Raw genomic sequence first — 14907 nt, 5'->3', positions numbered from 1 at the left:
CAAACATTTCTTATGATGTCATCAATAATCATTACCTACCCGCGGGTTAAGCGGAACGTTAGTACAAGTCGCCCCGTTCATACAAGGACGAGCTCTGCAGTAGTTTGAGCTTTCACATAAATCTCCGTAGTGTGTTCGGCGGCATCTGTTTTATCAAATAAAGATGTATTTAGGTTTGCATTTATAAAATATAAAAAACAGATATTAAATAAATTGTGTTTATGTTTTATAACATCCTTTAGTTCACTGATAGTGTAATGGAATAAATCTGTCCCTAATCCCAAGTCTATGGTGTGTCAAGCCATAGGACATTCACCTTACCCACACAGACCAGCATGTAATAATTTAAAAAAATACCTGCATATGAATCCATCCATTGTATTTTGACAAGTCCCACCATTAAGACAGGGCTGACTTGAGCAATGGTTTGTAAGTTGGCATCGTTCACCATAATATAGATTTGTACAAACACATGAATATTCCCCTCTACCGTCATCAACACATGAACCACCATTTAAACACGGTGATGAAGAACATGCATCCCGTCTCTCACATAATCGACCTAGGAATAAATGACATAAAAAAGGTTTTACTACAAACTAAAGGCGCAAATTTTAAGTCAATAATACCTAACTCTCCATGCCACAAATTTCTAACTCCCAATTCCCTTACTTTGTAAGGTACAAATTAACAACTTTATTTTCCAGCCTTGAACTGTCAGCATAAACTTGTGGGTTACCCTCAGAACTATTGTTTATTGACAGCGGTAACAAAACTAAATTAAGATTAAGTTACCGTGATAATTATTTGTACAGTGACATTGAAATCCATCACCGACATTTGAACATGAAGCCCCGTTCATGCATGGCTGAGCAGAACAATGATCCACTTGATCGCACACGTCACCTACAAACCCATGATGGCATTGACACCGAAAACTCTGCCGCAAAAACATCAAACGTAGTAAAAATTAAAGACCACATAATGATTAATAGAGCATATACATACTATGCCTGTATTTGTGCATTGGCCTCCATTAAAACACGGCTGTGATGAACAATGATTTATAAGTTCACAATTTCTTCCAGTATATTCTGATGTACATGCACAAGTATATTCGCGTATATCCCCAAGAGTGCTTTCACAAACTCCACCATTAACACAAGGTTGTGATAAGCAGCCATCCTCATATCTGCAATCCTGACCAGTGAAGCCGGCTGCACACACGCATCTGTATGTCTACAATAATATCAACAAGTAAGAACTTATTTATTTAACTCCAGTCACAACTTACATCACGCTCATTTACACACTGAGCCCCATTATGACAGGGGTTCCTGCTACAATAATCTACACTTTCACAGTGTTGGCCAATAAATCCATGTCGACACATGCAATAGAAGCGTCCAGCACGTTGCCGACATTCACCTCCATTCATACAGTTGACCCGGTAACATTGGTCAGTGGTTTCACATAAATGACCAATAAAACCAGCACGGCACCTACAACAATAGATAAATGTCTATTTGACAATACTTGAAACTATCCATGGGAAGTTACCTGCATGTGAAGCCATCCTGTCCATCAACGCATTCACCATAGTTTTGACAGGGATTACTTTCGCATGGACTTAATGCTAAAATATAAAAAAAAATTAGTTCCTACAATAAAAAACATAGATTTTGCCTGAAAATGTTGAAATACAAGGTACTACTACTACTTATATAAATTAATTAAAAAACATTAAACTAATTGTGAACCTACTTTGGCATGCTGTAATATTGTGACATTGAATTTGTCCATGTGAACAAACACATCGCGTGCATCTTCCCTCTTCCCATGATTCATCATGTGCTTTCTTCATTCCATCAGATGCAATACACACTGGTGTGCACTCGCATCTCTCCAGGGTGGCCACTCTATCCTCAAGCGTGGTCTACAAACGTAATTTACATCATAACCACCAAAGATTTAAACAAAGTGAGATAAATGACGTGGGTTTCGAAAAACAGTAACATTTTGTAAAGTTACTTAAACATATTTTGCTGTTGTTGTGCTACAAGCCATAACATAATATACAGGTAAAGCTCATATGGTAATCAGAAAAATTATTGTTTGTCAAACCGTAAAATATTTTTAATCAAGCATAAAAAAAGCGGTTTGATAAAACTTATTTTTTTACTAGAAGAGATATGTACTTATATTTATTCTTATGTTTCCACTACTACACATTTACTGGGACCAGATCTGAGCAATTGATTTTATCAGATAATTTAACAATAACAAGCACTCTGTTGAAAAGCTACATTGCCTAAAGGTATTCTCCACAATTATTGGTAATCTGATACAAGTGAAGTATTAACACAAGTTGTATCATAATTGCTATCTTAACCAGTTAAGCAATTATTATAATAGAGCAAAGTTTTATTGGATAATGGTTATAATTTACCTGTATTCCTTTGATCATACTCATCATGTTTTTCATTTGTAAATTCTCATTCTTACATTCAGTTATTTGGTTCCTAAGATCCAGTAGTATTTGGTCTATTTGTCGATTTGCTTGTCTATCAACTCTGCAATTATTTTACACTACATTTAAATCATAAATTTATTATTTTTCATTTTTAAAGGTTTGTTGATGCAACATATAATATAAAACTTAATATTACCATTATAAAATAATTCTTTAAATTTACATGAACCAACAACAACAGTAAACTAAAAAAGTGGTAAAAATAAGGTTCCTTTGGTAAGTATTAGAGATCAATGTTCTTGTAATGGACTATATGATAAATTGGTGAGAGAATGGTGAGATAATAGCTCCATTGTATTAACCTACCTGGTGACTATTGCGTGTTGTGTTAACCCATCACTAGTGTCTGAGCTTGAAGACGGTTTCCTAAGCGCGCTGCTCTTCTTGAGTAACCCTCTTTCTTTCAAACCTAAACAAGAAACTAGTTTAAGCACTCATGCATAGCACAGTGTACACAATGTGTCATTACTAAAGCGGTTGCCACACAGCGAGGCACATCAAACACTTACTTATCTTATTGTTTAAATTAAATTTAAATAACTTAAAGTATTTATATATATAATTTAATAGTTATAAAAACATGATAAAATACCTGTGTCAAGTGGAATTTCAACTGCTGGAACGTGTATATATCCTTTGCTAATAAGGCCCTGTTATATAACATTTTCAGTTATTGTTAAAAATATTTACAATTTTACAGTGCTATCAATTGAACAGGACCAAAATATAATTTGAGTTTTCCGAGATTATGGTTTTTGATTAAAGTTAAATTATGAATAACCACAATCAAGGAGAAGTTTAAAAAAGTCAAAGCAATGGTACAAAAAATATACTTGGCATGAAGAGTTGTTATATATAGATTTATATTACGCGTAATATCAAGAACTTACTGAATATGCTATTCTTGCATTTGTGCTTTTTCCAGCAACCTCTAAGTTCAAGTATTGAAGAGATAAATTTGATATTCCATTTGGTATTGCATTAGTTTGTGGGGTATGTGTAAAGTCCCACAAACTCATTGTTTTGCTGCGTCCATTGTGGATTGATACTACAAAGTTGGCCCACTTCTTAAATAAAGGTCTGGTCCATAGAAAATTGATCACTTCCTTCTCTCCGTGGTTGTTTATAAAGTTGATTGAGATGTTGGATTGATCAAGAATAACGTCGAACAATATATTTGAGTTATTTGTGATTCGAAACACCGACATACTCGGCTTTCGGTTTATTTTTACTTTAAGTTCAACAGAAAAGGAATTCATATCTGTAACAAAGATTTGAAATGTGAAAAGAGATAAAATGCATTAACCTATTTTAATTACAAACCACTTACTTATAAATAATTTGTTTAATAAACAAATATTTGTTATTTACACAAACTCATTTGTCAACTTGTTCACAAACAAGTCATATTTGCATGTTAAATGTTTGACACAATATTTTATTCCTACTGCAAAAGTAATTCTTACAAAAAATATCCCCAAAATACAAGTCCTGCATACCATGTAAAACATCATTATGATTTTCCTTATGAACAATAACTGGAGGTGTTTTTGATCGAAACTTCCAGGCAGAATTCTTTAAACTCGTTTGTTCAACTCCATCAAACAGATCAAGTCCTGAAAAACAGTTTAAATTTCATTTGTTCCAAACTCAGCAGTAATGAGGGTGAAGTGCTCTTGAAATAACTTGTTCAAACAAACAAATAAATGAGTAAGAATGTGACTTATCTATCCTTGTGTAAAACTACAGTCATTAAAACAAAGGTATCTTATTTCATACACTGTGTGTCTGCTTACAAGTTACCATAGAAGTAACTTTACTAATGATATTTTTTCTATATGGCTTACACTTTGGACGAGACACATTAGTGAACACTGGGTTGCAGCAATGACCACTATGTGCTAACACACAGGGGAGGTCTCCACTAATAATAAAAATAAAACAGTAAGCGTTTTTGATTTTTATTACATATTTTTTTTTATGTTTTTTTTTCTATGTGTCAAAACGCAGAAGCACAGCCGTAGTGTTACTCTCTTTGACTTTTTTTCAACATCCTTTATTTTTCATTACTTCTATTTTACACTGCTCTTTAAGCGAGAGGGGATATCTAGTTATTGTGTTTTACTGTGTATTTATATAATGTTTCAAGTGGTAGGACCTATCTTTATATAATTGAAGTTTATTCCATGTCCCATTATCATCATTTTATTCATCCAAATTTAACTTAAAAGCATCCGCATAAAATAGTAAAACAAAACACCCAAATATAAATATTTAAGATTATCAAATAATTTTACCTGCATCGTAACCAATAGGGGTTGATCTGTGTTGTCCATCTACACCAAGAAGACCCCATAAAAATATAAAAATACAAACTACTCGGCAACACATTTCCATGCTTACAACATCACTATGGTTACTGAATTATAAGTACAGCAAGTTAGACACTACTCAATTCCTGGCTCGGGTACAAAAATGGCTAACTATTAGATTGTCCTAATTAGTAATGTCGCACAAAGCTTTTTATCCCATACTTTAAAGTTATATTATTTGATTCATGTCTGAAATGCACTTAACAAAAAAATCAAAAACGATAAAATAAGTTAAATAACATAATATATTAGGCTAAATGAACATAGGTATTAGAGGATAACTAATTGTGGGACTTCACAAAAAAGTCAAACCTTTCATATATTTACTCAAGTCAAGCCTATTGTTGACACTGATATTGTAAAAAAATAAATTGGCAACATTGCCGCAGCTGAGACATGTTAGAGTTAGACGAAACCTAAACACAACTTATTTGGAAAGATGGTAGACTATATACCATTGTTTGCACTGGTTGTTTGTTAAATATTTCTAAATTGGTTACATAACAAGATTAGTCATTGAATAGTAAACTATAACAAAGTTATATCATTAGCAGTTTAATCTTCGTAACAAAACATCGTAATTGGCAATATATTTTACATGGATAATAGACTGTGTGCTAACATCCTATAAACCTGGCTTTTATTCAATAACAGATTAAATTTGATAAAGACAGTACATTTTTGCCTTACCACTTTACCATATCACAGTTCACCTCATACAGTCCTCCGTAATAAGAAAAGAAAACAGAACTACAATTGCCTTTTCTTCACCACGGGGGAATCCCTCAAACTGATAATTTTGGCTTTGGGCATTTAGGAAATATTGTAAATCGTAAAAAATATGCCAAAGGTACTTTTTGCTTTATACAATAATTTAACGTATTTCAATTTTAAAATTTAAAAACTTGGTCTAGTAACCGGTGTCGTGATATATTCGCTTTGACCGATATATTTGTACTGGTGCCGTGATATTGTTCTGATTGATATATTTGTACCGGACGCTATTGCGCATGCGCCGAGACGCTAGTGCGCATGCGTAGTAGGTCGGAACAAATAAATGACCACCCGGTGCATATTTATTACGACCGTCCGTTAGAAACGTTCCAGACTCGACGTTAGTTTTTCGAATTAAAAACAGCAGATAATCCAGTTTGTATGTTATTTTTAGCTTAGAAAAAGTAAGTATATATACCACTAACAAACTTATTTTATGCTAGTTTAATAGGCACATTTTATTTCTAATTTACAGGTGCTGGTAGACCAAGGTAATCCTAGAATACAAAAATTATAGCGGTCACTTTTAATACCTTCTACTCTATTATTTATTCAAAAAAGATGCGGGAATGGGTGTTAAATATAAAAAAGTATTGTCACAACTTGAATCATATAAAATTTTCAAATAGTTTCGCGAAAATATAACATATACGCATATATTTATGTAGGTCACTATATAAAGCGTGTTTTTTTCTATCGAAAAATAAATAGGAATGCAATAAATGTAACTTACTTTATCCTGGCATGGCCGAAAAAACGACAGTCGTTATCACATGGGTTTAACACCTCGTTCCAGCTTACGAGTTACCATGTATATTACTTTGTGGGTGATTATTTTTTGGCATTTTTTATGTATGGCTGATAATTTGAAAACCCATTAGTGACCACTAGGTTAAAGCAATTGTCGTGAAGTGTCTTGCCCAAGGACACATACGCCCCCAATTGTAGCAGCGTCGAGCTTCGAACCCATTAGCTCTGGGTTACAGGCAGGCTCGCTAACCACTATGCCACGGCGCCGGAAATAAAAAAATAATAAACTAGTATTTTTCCCCGGATCTTTTTTCAATCGGTACGTATTTATTAAAGCTTGTATTGCATTTGTTTTGACCTTTTACGCATGCCAAGTAGCGTCTTGGCGCATGCGCAATAGCGCCCGGTACAAATACATTAATCGGAACGAGTATACCACGACACCGGCCATCAGAAAATTAGTTCACTATTTTATATGAAGCCTAGATTAAGCAAGTACTACTAACAAAGTAGCAGCTACGTGCTTCGAACCCGTTTTCCCTGGGCTAGTGCCAGACGCGTTATAGGCAATGTGTAACGGTGAATATCTGGTCAAAAATCGATGCTTATCATCGTTGGCGTTTCTGGCTTTACTAAAAGAAATCACTTAGTCGACAATCAAGTTTCCAAATCGTCAGCCATGCAAGAAAGCGATAAAGCCATGCAAGAAAGCGAAAAACGAAAAGATATATATGGTACTGCGGGGTGAAACGGGATGACATATTAGCCAGTAAAACTCATATTTCCTAATACGATGATTTTCCAATTATGAAATTAATTGTTGTTTACTAACAACTGGGACGGAAAAAACATATTTTATAGCAGAACCTGAATAAAATAGATGACAAACTGTTCATGGATGTGTATATATATACGAGAATTTTATACAACGCCAGGGAAGACGGGACACCTTTATCACATAATATTTAAATATCCTAAACAATTAACAACGGTCTATGGGAGTCGTGAGGATGTTCTTTGTTTACTACCAAATGGGTCGAGATAATAGAATGAAAAGGTGTCCGGTCTTTCCCTAACCTACTATATATTAATTGGTGCCACTTTATCTATCGAATATGACGTTGGCAAAAAAAATAGGCAAGCTTAAATAACGTGGTATAATTAATAGTATAGTATTAGACATTTAGACGTTATCGCTAATCGTGTAATGCTTATGGGTAAAAGTGGTTTTAACTTACAGTGTAAACTGTGAGTATAATAAGAAAATAGCTAATATTTCTCCACATATTCCCCACATCAAAAGATACGGTTCCATGTCGATGCGTCAGTTGTTGTGCGGATATTTAGCAGCGTGCTTATTGAGGCGTTTTTTTCTGCGTTTAAAGGCTTTAGGTAAAGCACCAAAAACGCAAAAAAACAAACAAACAACGATTGACGAAAAAGATCTACACGACCATCATTCCGTACTGTTCAAAATAATTACGAAATTAAACGCATGCCTCGAATGCGAACTGGAAATTTTATAAATGTCACCTGTTTATTTTTGCGTAAAGAGTATCTCACAGGTACAAATTGTTTTATGATGGCTTAATTTCATACCTCTACAGTATGCATATCGTACCCGCTTACATGTTGACACCGGTGTTATACATTATATAAGTGACATTCATTCATTTAAACGCAACTATTTTTTACGCTTTTCTGCACTTTGGGATCCTGGTCGTTGTTGCATGTAACAAGAGAAGCGAAAACAGGATGGGTTTACCTGTTAACCTGCACCGGTGTTTGGTTTCCCTGTGTTTAATACAACCCGTGAATGCGCACATACTATACCATATAGTGGCGACAGTCTATATACGGCAACTATTAAACAACATATCGGTTTATGGGCGAAACACCCTGTCTACGGGAATATTACTTTGTTTATCTTAACTATAGATTTTCACGCAACTAAGCAGAATAACATACTTATTTCATTGAATTTTACGTTTTTAAACAGGCCAGTGCTGCTATATAGCACATTTGCTATTAACTTTAACAACATCATTTCTACGGAGATTTGCTTTTTCTGTTTATCCAGCCCAGATATCATTGTTGTGGCGTTTAGAATAAACGAGATAATCTAGATGTTGCTCTTGCTATAAATCCGATACCATTACAGTCGGTGGGGCATTTGGAATTGTATTCGAAATTTCGTCGCAAACACCTAATTGCTGCATATATATACAGGGAATTTGACGTAGCCTTTAAATGTGCTTCGTTAGCAAAATTACTGATACAGAAAGGTATTTTTGTTGATCCGCACGACAAAAAAGTTCAGTTCCTGGAATTTTAGTTTTGAAGTGGAACGGATCAGTAACTTTTGTGCTGACGAAGTCGTTGCAACTCATGCATCACTTACCCTACAAATAGAGAGGCAGGTCAAACAAAATTAGACAATGTAGTTACGAAGTACAAACATTTTATGCATTATTCTGTTTAGGAACCTATGTGTAACGTTTACGATATATAACCGCTGTCTTAAAATAATATATTTTTTGATAAAAGTGGTAAGTGGTAAGTATACCTTATACATTAAGATGTCGGAGATGGATGCAAAACGTTCGGCAACGAGTAACAAAATGTGGAAAGAGGACGAAGGTAATAATATATCTAAAAATGTGCTGCCTAATGTAAATACGCGTAAACTTATAGCCAATTATGTGAGATGGAGAGATCGGACGAAAGGGCAGCGTATTCGGACAGTCGCGATCGGAGTTGTTAAAATTCTTCTTCTCCTCGTCTGCCTCTATCTCTTCATATGTTCACTGGTTCTTATGGCGGAAGCGTTGAACGTGTTGGGTAAGCAGTTTCGCAGTAATATACCAGGGTTAAGCATGAGTGAACTGCACTTAATTGCACTATCGCTATACACATCGTCGCTGGTTATATGCAAAGTTTGAAGCTTGTTTAATGAACTTGCGAGCGGGTCAGCAACAGCCGTTATGACACAGGTGTTATAATATGTTGGGGGAAGACAGGAAACCGTTTCATCAGTCTATTTTTTCTTAACTCCCATTTCGTAATAAACAAGACATTCAGGAAGTTATTAAACCGCATAATATCTTCACGGCTCCCATAAATCGTTGTTAATTGTTTAAAACACGGTCAAGATACTTAAATATTATGTACTAAAGGTGTCCCGTCTTCCCCATTCACCGCGTTTTATACACCTCGTGCCCGTTTTTTTCAATAATGTTACTTAATTATTCCTGATTTTTTAATTTAATTATTATTACGGTATTTCGAACAATAAAAATTTCCTACAATTAAAAATTTCCAACAATTAAAAATACTCCATATAAGTGAATATTGGGTTCGGCTAATTACTTTTTGTATGTATATAAGCATACATACAGAAAAATTAAAATTTAGATATAGAGATATGCGCCTAAATATGATCTACGGTATACCACCAGTTTTAAAAACAAAACAGCTCTGAAAAATTTAGTCGCTTGAGTAAATAAATCGGTTCTCTGACATTTTGGTTCTTAATTAAAATGTCCCCTGCGTCTTTCTAATACCCTTGTATATTTTTTTGTGAAAAGTCGGGCGTTTGTGGTAAATTTGAATAAAATTTGAATATATGCAAAAAAGTGCTTCCGCCAGCATAAACTTGTCTTTCGACATGAAATAAACTGAATGATCTTGCAGTTATGTTAATCAAAAAATAGAATATGGTGGATATTTTAAAATATTTTATTTATTTACAAAGAATGAAGCATTCATTGTAGCAAATCCAAACTACGAGTTTGGTTAAGGAACTCGGGACGGTTAGCATTAGGTGATATTTTTTCCTTTGGGAAATCCAATGGATTATCGCATGGTCGATGTTTTTACTACAGCAATTTTTTCGTTGGTAATCCATTTTAGGTGTCTTGCCTAAGAACTCATACAGGCCCACTATGGTACAGCACAGCCTTAAAGCTGTACTCTCTGGCCTAGAGGCAAGCTCCTAATCACAGTAGCACGGCCATCAATTATTGTGTCTAAGCTTTTTACACCAACAGCTGGAAGAGTTGCCGTGAGCGTGTTCACCAGCAACGTGTTCCTCTCTAACCCGATCACCGGCCTTATCATTGGCATCCTGGTCACCGTAATCATTCAAAGTTCATCGACTTCGACATCCATCGTTATTGCAATGGTTGCTTCTGGAGGTAAAACTAATACCATAACTTTTATTTATCGCTTTGAATGAAGTAATGAAGACCAAGAGAAAGGAATTAGCAGCAAAACGACAGTCGTTATACACACACTGCTGATAAAAACAACTTGAATAACAGTGTCTTGGTTGCTATATGTTGAGATGACGCAAAACAACAAATATACCTTTTTACTTTGCAGTGATAACGGTAAATAAAGGAATTCCGATAGTAATGGGAGCAAACATTGGGACCTCAGTCACTAACACAGCTGTAGCATTAACACTTTCAATGAAAAAGGAAGAGTTTAGACGGTAAGTCACGTATATGATTATGCGTGGATATTAGAATATGTATTATTTTTTCTGTTTATTAATATTACAGAGCATTTGCCGGTGCAACTGTACACGATTGCTTCAATATATTATCTGTTGTGGTTTTGCTTCCCTTAGAAATTGTTTCAAAATATTTGGAATCTCTTTCCGCTGCAGTTATTCGTTCCTTAGGTCCGATAGAGGGCGCAGGAGCGCCAAGATTTTTGCGGGTAAGCTTTAACGCGAAATTAATGCAATTTGAAGGCTGATATGGAACCTTATATATAGACGTGAATCAATGTAACTTGCTTTATGCTCACGTGACCAGAAAACGACAGTCGTTATAACACTATAGTGGTCTGTTTTTTATACACCTCGTGCCAGCTTACAAGTTACCTACTATGTTACTTCAAGGAGATTAGTTTTTTTTTCATTTTTTATTTCTTCTGTATATATGACTGACTATTTAGACAATCTATTAGTGACCACTTGGTTGGAGCAACGGTCGTTAAGTGTCTCTCTCAAACCATACTCCTACAACAGTGGCAGCGATGAGCCTCGAACCTATTATCCCTGGGTTAGAGGCAGCCGTGATGCTAACCACTTTGGCACAGCGCTAGACTTTTGAACAAGAAAATTCTACGGCATGGAACAATATTTTTGTATTGTTAGGATTTAACCAAGCTTAAATAAGTATGGTATATAGCTAAAACTCTTTATTCGAAACACCTATTTATCTTAAGATCTTATTTGTGTAATATATAACCCAATCTATTTCCAGACTTTGACGGAGCCAATTGTAGACAATCTGATTCATGTCAACATATCCGTACAAAGGAAGATAGCTCGTAATGAATATGTGGAACCTGATAGTAGCATGGTTTCTGTAAGTGTGGGAAGTCATGCACTTATTTATCTTTTTTTCTCTTTTATCTTTGTAGGAAAAAAGTTAACACGAGTGTCGTATAATATACGCACTTACACAATAGTTTCATGCACCCGTACTTAGAAGAAAATACGCATGTAACTTATTGTATGCTGTTGACTTAGTATATTTGTTTATCACATAAAACCTTTGATTTGCCCTTATGTGTATTGTTCGCAGAAATGGTGTGTGAGAAATTCCACTTACGCACTTATTCGAGTAAACTCGACGGCCTTGGAAAGCTCAACTCAAACGTTGGCAACCCCTGTTGAAGTAACACAAACAATTCCTGTAATTGCTGGTGTCCGACTATGTAAGTGTTCGACTGTATAGTAGAGTGGGGTAAAATGGGACACGTTTCATTTTCTATTACTGACCCGTTAGTTAGTAAACCGTATTAGTATATTTAGACAAATATATAATAAACGGTATCCCATCTTATCCCATAGTAATATAAACAAACAAGTACTATTTTAAAATAAATGATAAAGTAAAAAAGAAAGTCAATTTTTATAATGTGTGTGGAGATAATAGTCCTTACTTACAGCTGAATCACACTTTTACAATGAATAAGTTTTTCCTTTTATGTCTTTTGCATTTACTTAACAAATTGCTCTTTTTGAGAGCGGCAATAAGTTTCAGAAACTATGTGTACGTAAATTTTGTTATGACACTCGGCCACCCTGTACGTTATATGATGCTGATTGTCATTACTATACGCTATCTCCAAATGCAATAAACAAAAATATATATTCTGTTAGTTAAAAATATTTTTAAATTTTCGCTACCGTAATCGGTGGCGAAATAAAAGTTATTATTATATTATATTATTCTAAGAATTATAAAACTATATCCTTACGGTCCCAACAACCGGTTGCTAATTGTTTAAAACGCGATCAGGATATTTAGATATTTTCATGTGTTAAACTGCCAAAGGTGTTCCGACTTCCCCCACCCTACTATATAATACATTTTTATCATTTGTTATGTAATCAGGTGAACGTAGTGACTTTCTGTTTGCAAACACTGGTTGGTCAGACGCTGCTGTTGGTGGTCTTCTATTCTTTATTTCACTTTTCGTACTTGTTTCGTGTTTGCTTGGGATGGTTAAAATACTGACATCATCATTAAAGCGGGGTGTGAAGAGAGTAATTAGTAAAGCAGTCAACACGAATCTACCAAAACCATTTGGTTGGCTATCAAGTAAGCACTTATTAATCACACGAATCTTTTTTCTCAAGTATATGCATGGTTATTTGAATGAACTTTTGTTAAGATATATTATTCTATACGTATCCCAGTTTTTCTGACAAAACTAAAACAAATTTTATGAGACAAAATCAAACTGTGCGGAATGTTTTAGCCTATTCTATCATAAAGTAAGATACTGGATTAATGATGCAATTAAAAACTTGCAAAAAATACTACAAAATTTCTATAGTTATATAATATAATTCAGCATCACGCATTCAAAATTGGTTGGCATCTTATTATTCTGCATTTTTAGATATTTAAATCACTAAAATGGATCCCTCATTAAACCAGTAACTGTAACAGGAGATTTAAATAATTTTTCTATCTTACGACTTGCGTCGTGTCCCAACTTACTCCACCGAACTATATAAAGTACTTAATTTTGTAATCGAGAGAGTCAACTGTTTAAAAAGTTGGGCATTAATTTATAAACGACTAGAACAAAATTTTAAATTTAATTCTTGACAGGTTACATTGCCGTGTTCGTTGGATGCGGAGTGACAATGCTGATACAGAGTAGTTCAGTTGTTACATCCACTTTGACACCGTTGGTTGGTCTGGGTGTGGTAAAGTTGAAACGAATGTATGCTGTGACTGTGGGTGCAAACATGGGTACCACACTCACTGCTGTTCTGGCTGCACTTGCTACAGGGAACTCAAATGCTCTGCAACTTGCGTTTTGTCATTTCTTCTTTAATATTTCAGGTTTTGTTATATGGTATCCAATACCATTTATGCGACGAGTGCCAATACGCGCAGCTACTGGGTTAGGAAACATAACGGCAAAATATCGATGGTTCTCAATACTTTATGTGATTTCAGTATTTTTTGTTATTCCTGGCATTATCTTAGGCCTTTCATTCGCGCCATTGTGGGTATTAATAACGGCTATCAGTATTGCGGTCGCTATAATAATATTTATTATTATAGTCAACACATTGCAAAGCAAAAAACCGCGCTTTCTTCCAAGAGTTTTGCGAACATGGGATTTCCTACCAGATTGCATGCATTCACTGAAACCAATTGATCGTTTGCTTAATACTTATTGCGCTTGGTGTAAATGTTGCCAATGTTGCCATGGTGAATTTGTGGATGAAGGTAATCACGATACCGTGATAGAAAATCACCATACCACAGGCAACACTGAACTACCCATGTACGTTAGTAACGGGGAAGTTAACGGTAACAACAAATTATCAAGCGTTATGTGAAATGTTCATATAGTACTGTGGGGTAAGATGGGACACATTTAGCACATTATGTCCAAATATCCTGATCGTATTTTTACACAATGAACAATGTTCTATGAAAGTCGTGAGAATGCGGTTGTATAATTCTTTAAATGTTATTTGATTACCACCAAATGGCACGATATAATAGAATAAAACGGTGTCCCATTTCTCCCAAGCTATACTATATGATAGTAATTGCCGTCAAATGCATTATAAAGTTTTCTTCTTTAGCAGAATTAACTGGCGCTTACTAACTTGCTGTTCTTTTGCATATACTTATAGGTGTACTTTTGTAGGTATATTCTTGGAATTAAAGTAGTAGATTCAAGGAATCAGCTTTTTTATAATATTCATTGAATGTTTCTTTAGTGTTAGCTGGCTGACAATTTAGGCCAGCAGTTTTTAAGCGCAATTGCAAAATGCAAGATGTTAAAGTCTTGTCCTTTCATTAAAGAAATAAAACATCAATTTTTCAACTGATTTAGAACTTCGCCCGTTTCGTAATTTGCAGCACTGTGACGTAACTTAAGTTCATGATCTACTTTGGACTTTATCGTACCGATCGTACGCAA

The 14907-nt window shown here is 34.7% G+C and overlaps 2 protein-coding genes across 2 annotated transcripts in view; one reads left to right on the top strand and one right to left on the bottom strand.

The window, feature by feature from the left end:
- LOC100176471 overlaps positions 1-4986 on the bottom strand; it is a 46135-nt gene extending 41149 nt beyond the window's left edge. The window contains exons 1-13 of the mRNA XM_018817595.2: positions 4831-4986; positions 4033-4149; positions 3424-3794; positions 3126-3183; positions 2840-2942; positions 2450-2573; positions 1765-1936; positions 1561-1636; positions 1295-1502; positions 1009-1239; positions 796-940; positions 358-562; positions 40-145 (exon numbers count right to left, since the gene is read on the bottom strand). Coding sequence (XP_018673140.1) covers positions 40-145; positions 358-562; positions 796-940; positions 1009-1239; positions 1295-1502; positions 1561-1636; positions 1765-1936; positions 2450-2573; positions 2840-2942; positions 3126-3183; positions 3424-3794; positions 4033-4149; positions 4831-4930 — 2016 coding nt within the window. The 5' untranslated portion in view covers positions 4931-4986. The remainder of the gene's footprint in view (positions 1-39; positions 146-357; positions 563-795; positions 941-1008; positions 1240-1294; positions 1503-1560; positions 1637-1764; positions 1937-2449; positions 2574-2839; positions 2943-3125; positions 3184-3423; positions 3795-4032; positions 4150-4830) is intronic.
- Positions 4987-8878: 3892 nt separating this feature from the next.
- On the top strand, positions 8879-14780 carry LOC100184302 (sodium-dependent phosphate transport protein 2B). The gene is made up of 9 exons (XM_002129176.4): positions 8879-9069; positions 9124-9270; positions 10479-10625; positions 10813-10924; positions 10995-11154; positions 11706-11810; positions 12030-12162; positions 12846-13052; positions 13572-14780. Exons 1-9 carry the CDS (start codon positions 9009-9011, stop codon positions 14312-14314), a joined length of 1815 nt encoding a protein of 604 aa, XP_002129212.1. The 5' UTR covers positions 8879-9008; the 3' UTR covers positions 14315-14780.
- Positions 14781-14907: the final 127 nt, after the last annotated feature.

This window comes from Ciona intestinalis, chromosome 2 (genome assembly GCF_000224145.3).
Source record: "Ciona intestinalis chromosome 2, KH, whole genome shotgun sequence".
Lineage (NCBI taxonomy): Eukaryota > Metazoa > Chordata > Ascidiacea > Phlebobranchia > Cionidae > Ciona > Ciona intestinalis.
Note: the sequence above shows the minus strand (reverse complement) of the source record. Positions and strands in the feature narration are given on the sequence as shown.

Excerpts from the sequence above, each read along its gene's own strand:
- LOC100184302 (XM_002129176.4), top strand. The coding sequence starts at position 9,009 with ATGTCGGAGATGGATGCAAAACGTTCGGCAACGAGTAACAAAATGTGG. Across the intron at positions 11,155-11,705 it reads GAGCGCCAAGATTTTTGCGG|ACTTTGACGGAGCCAATTGT; the intron begins GTAAGCTTTAAC and ends ATCTATTTCCAG. Across the intron at positions 13,053-13,571 it reads ACCATTTGGTTGGCTATCAA|GTTACATTGCCGTGTTCGTT; the intron begins GTAAGCACTTAT and ends AATTCTTGACAG.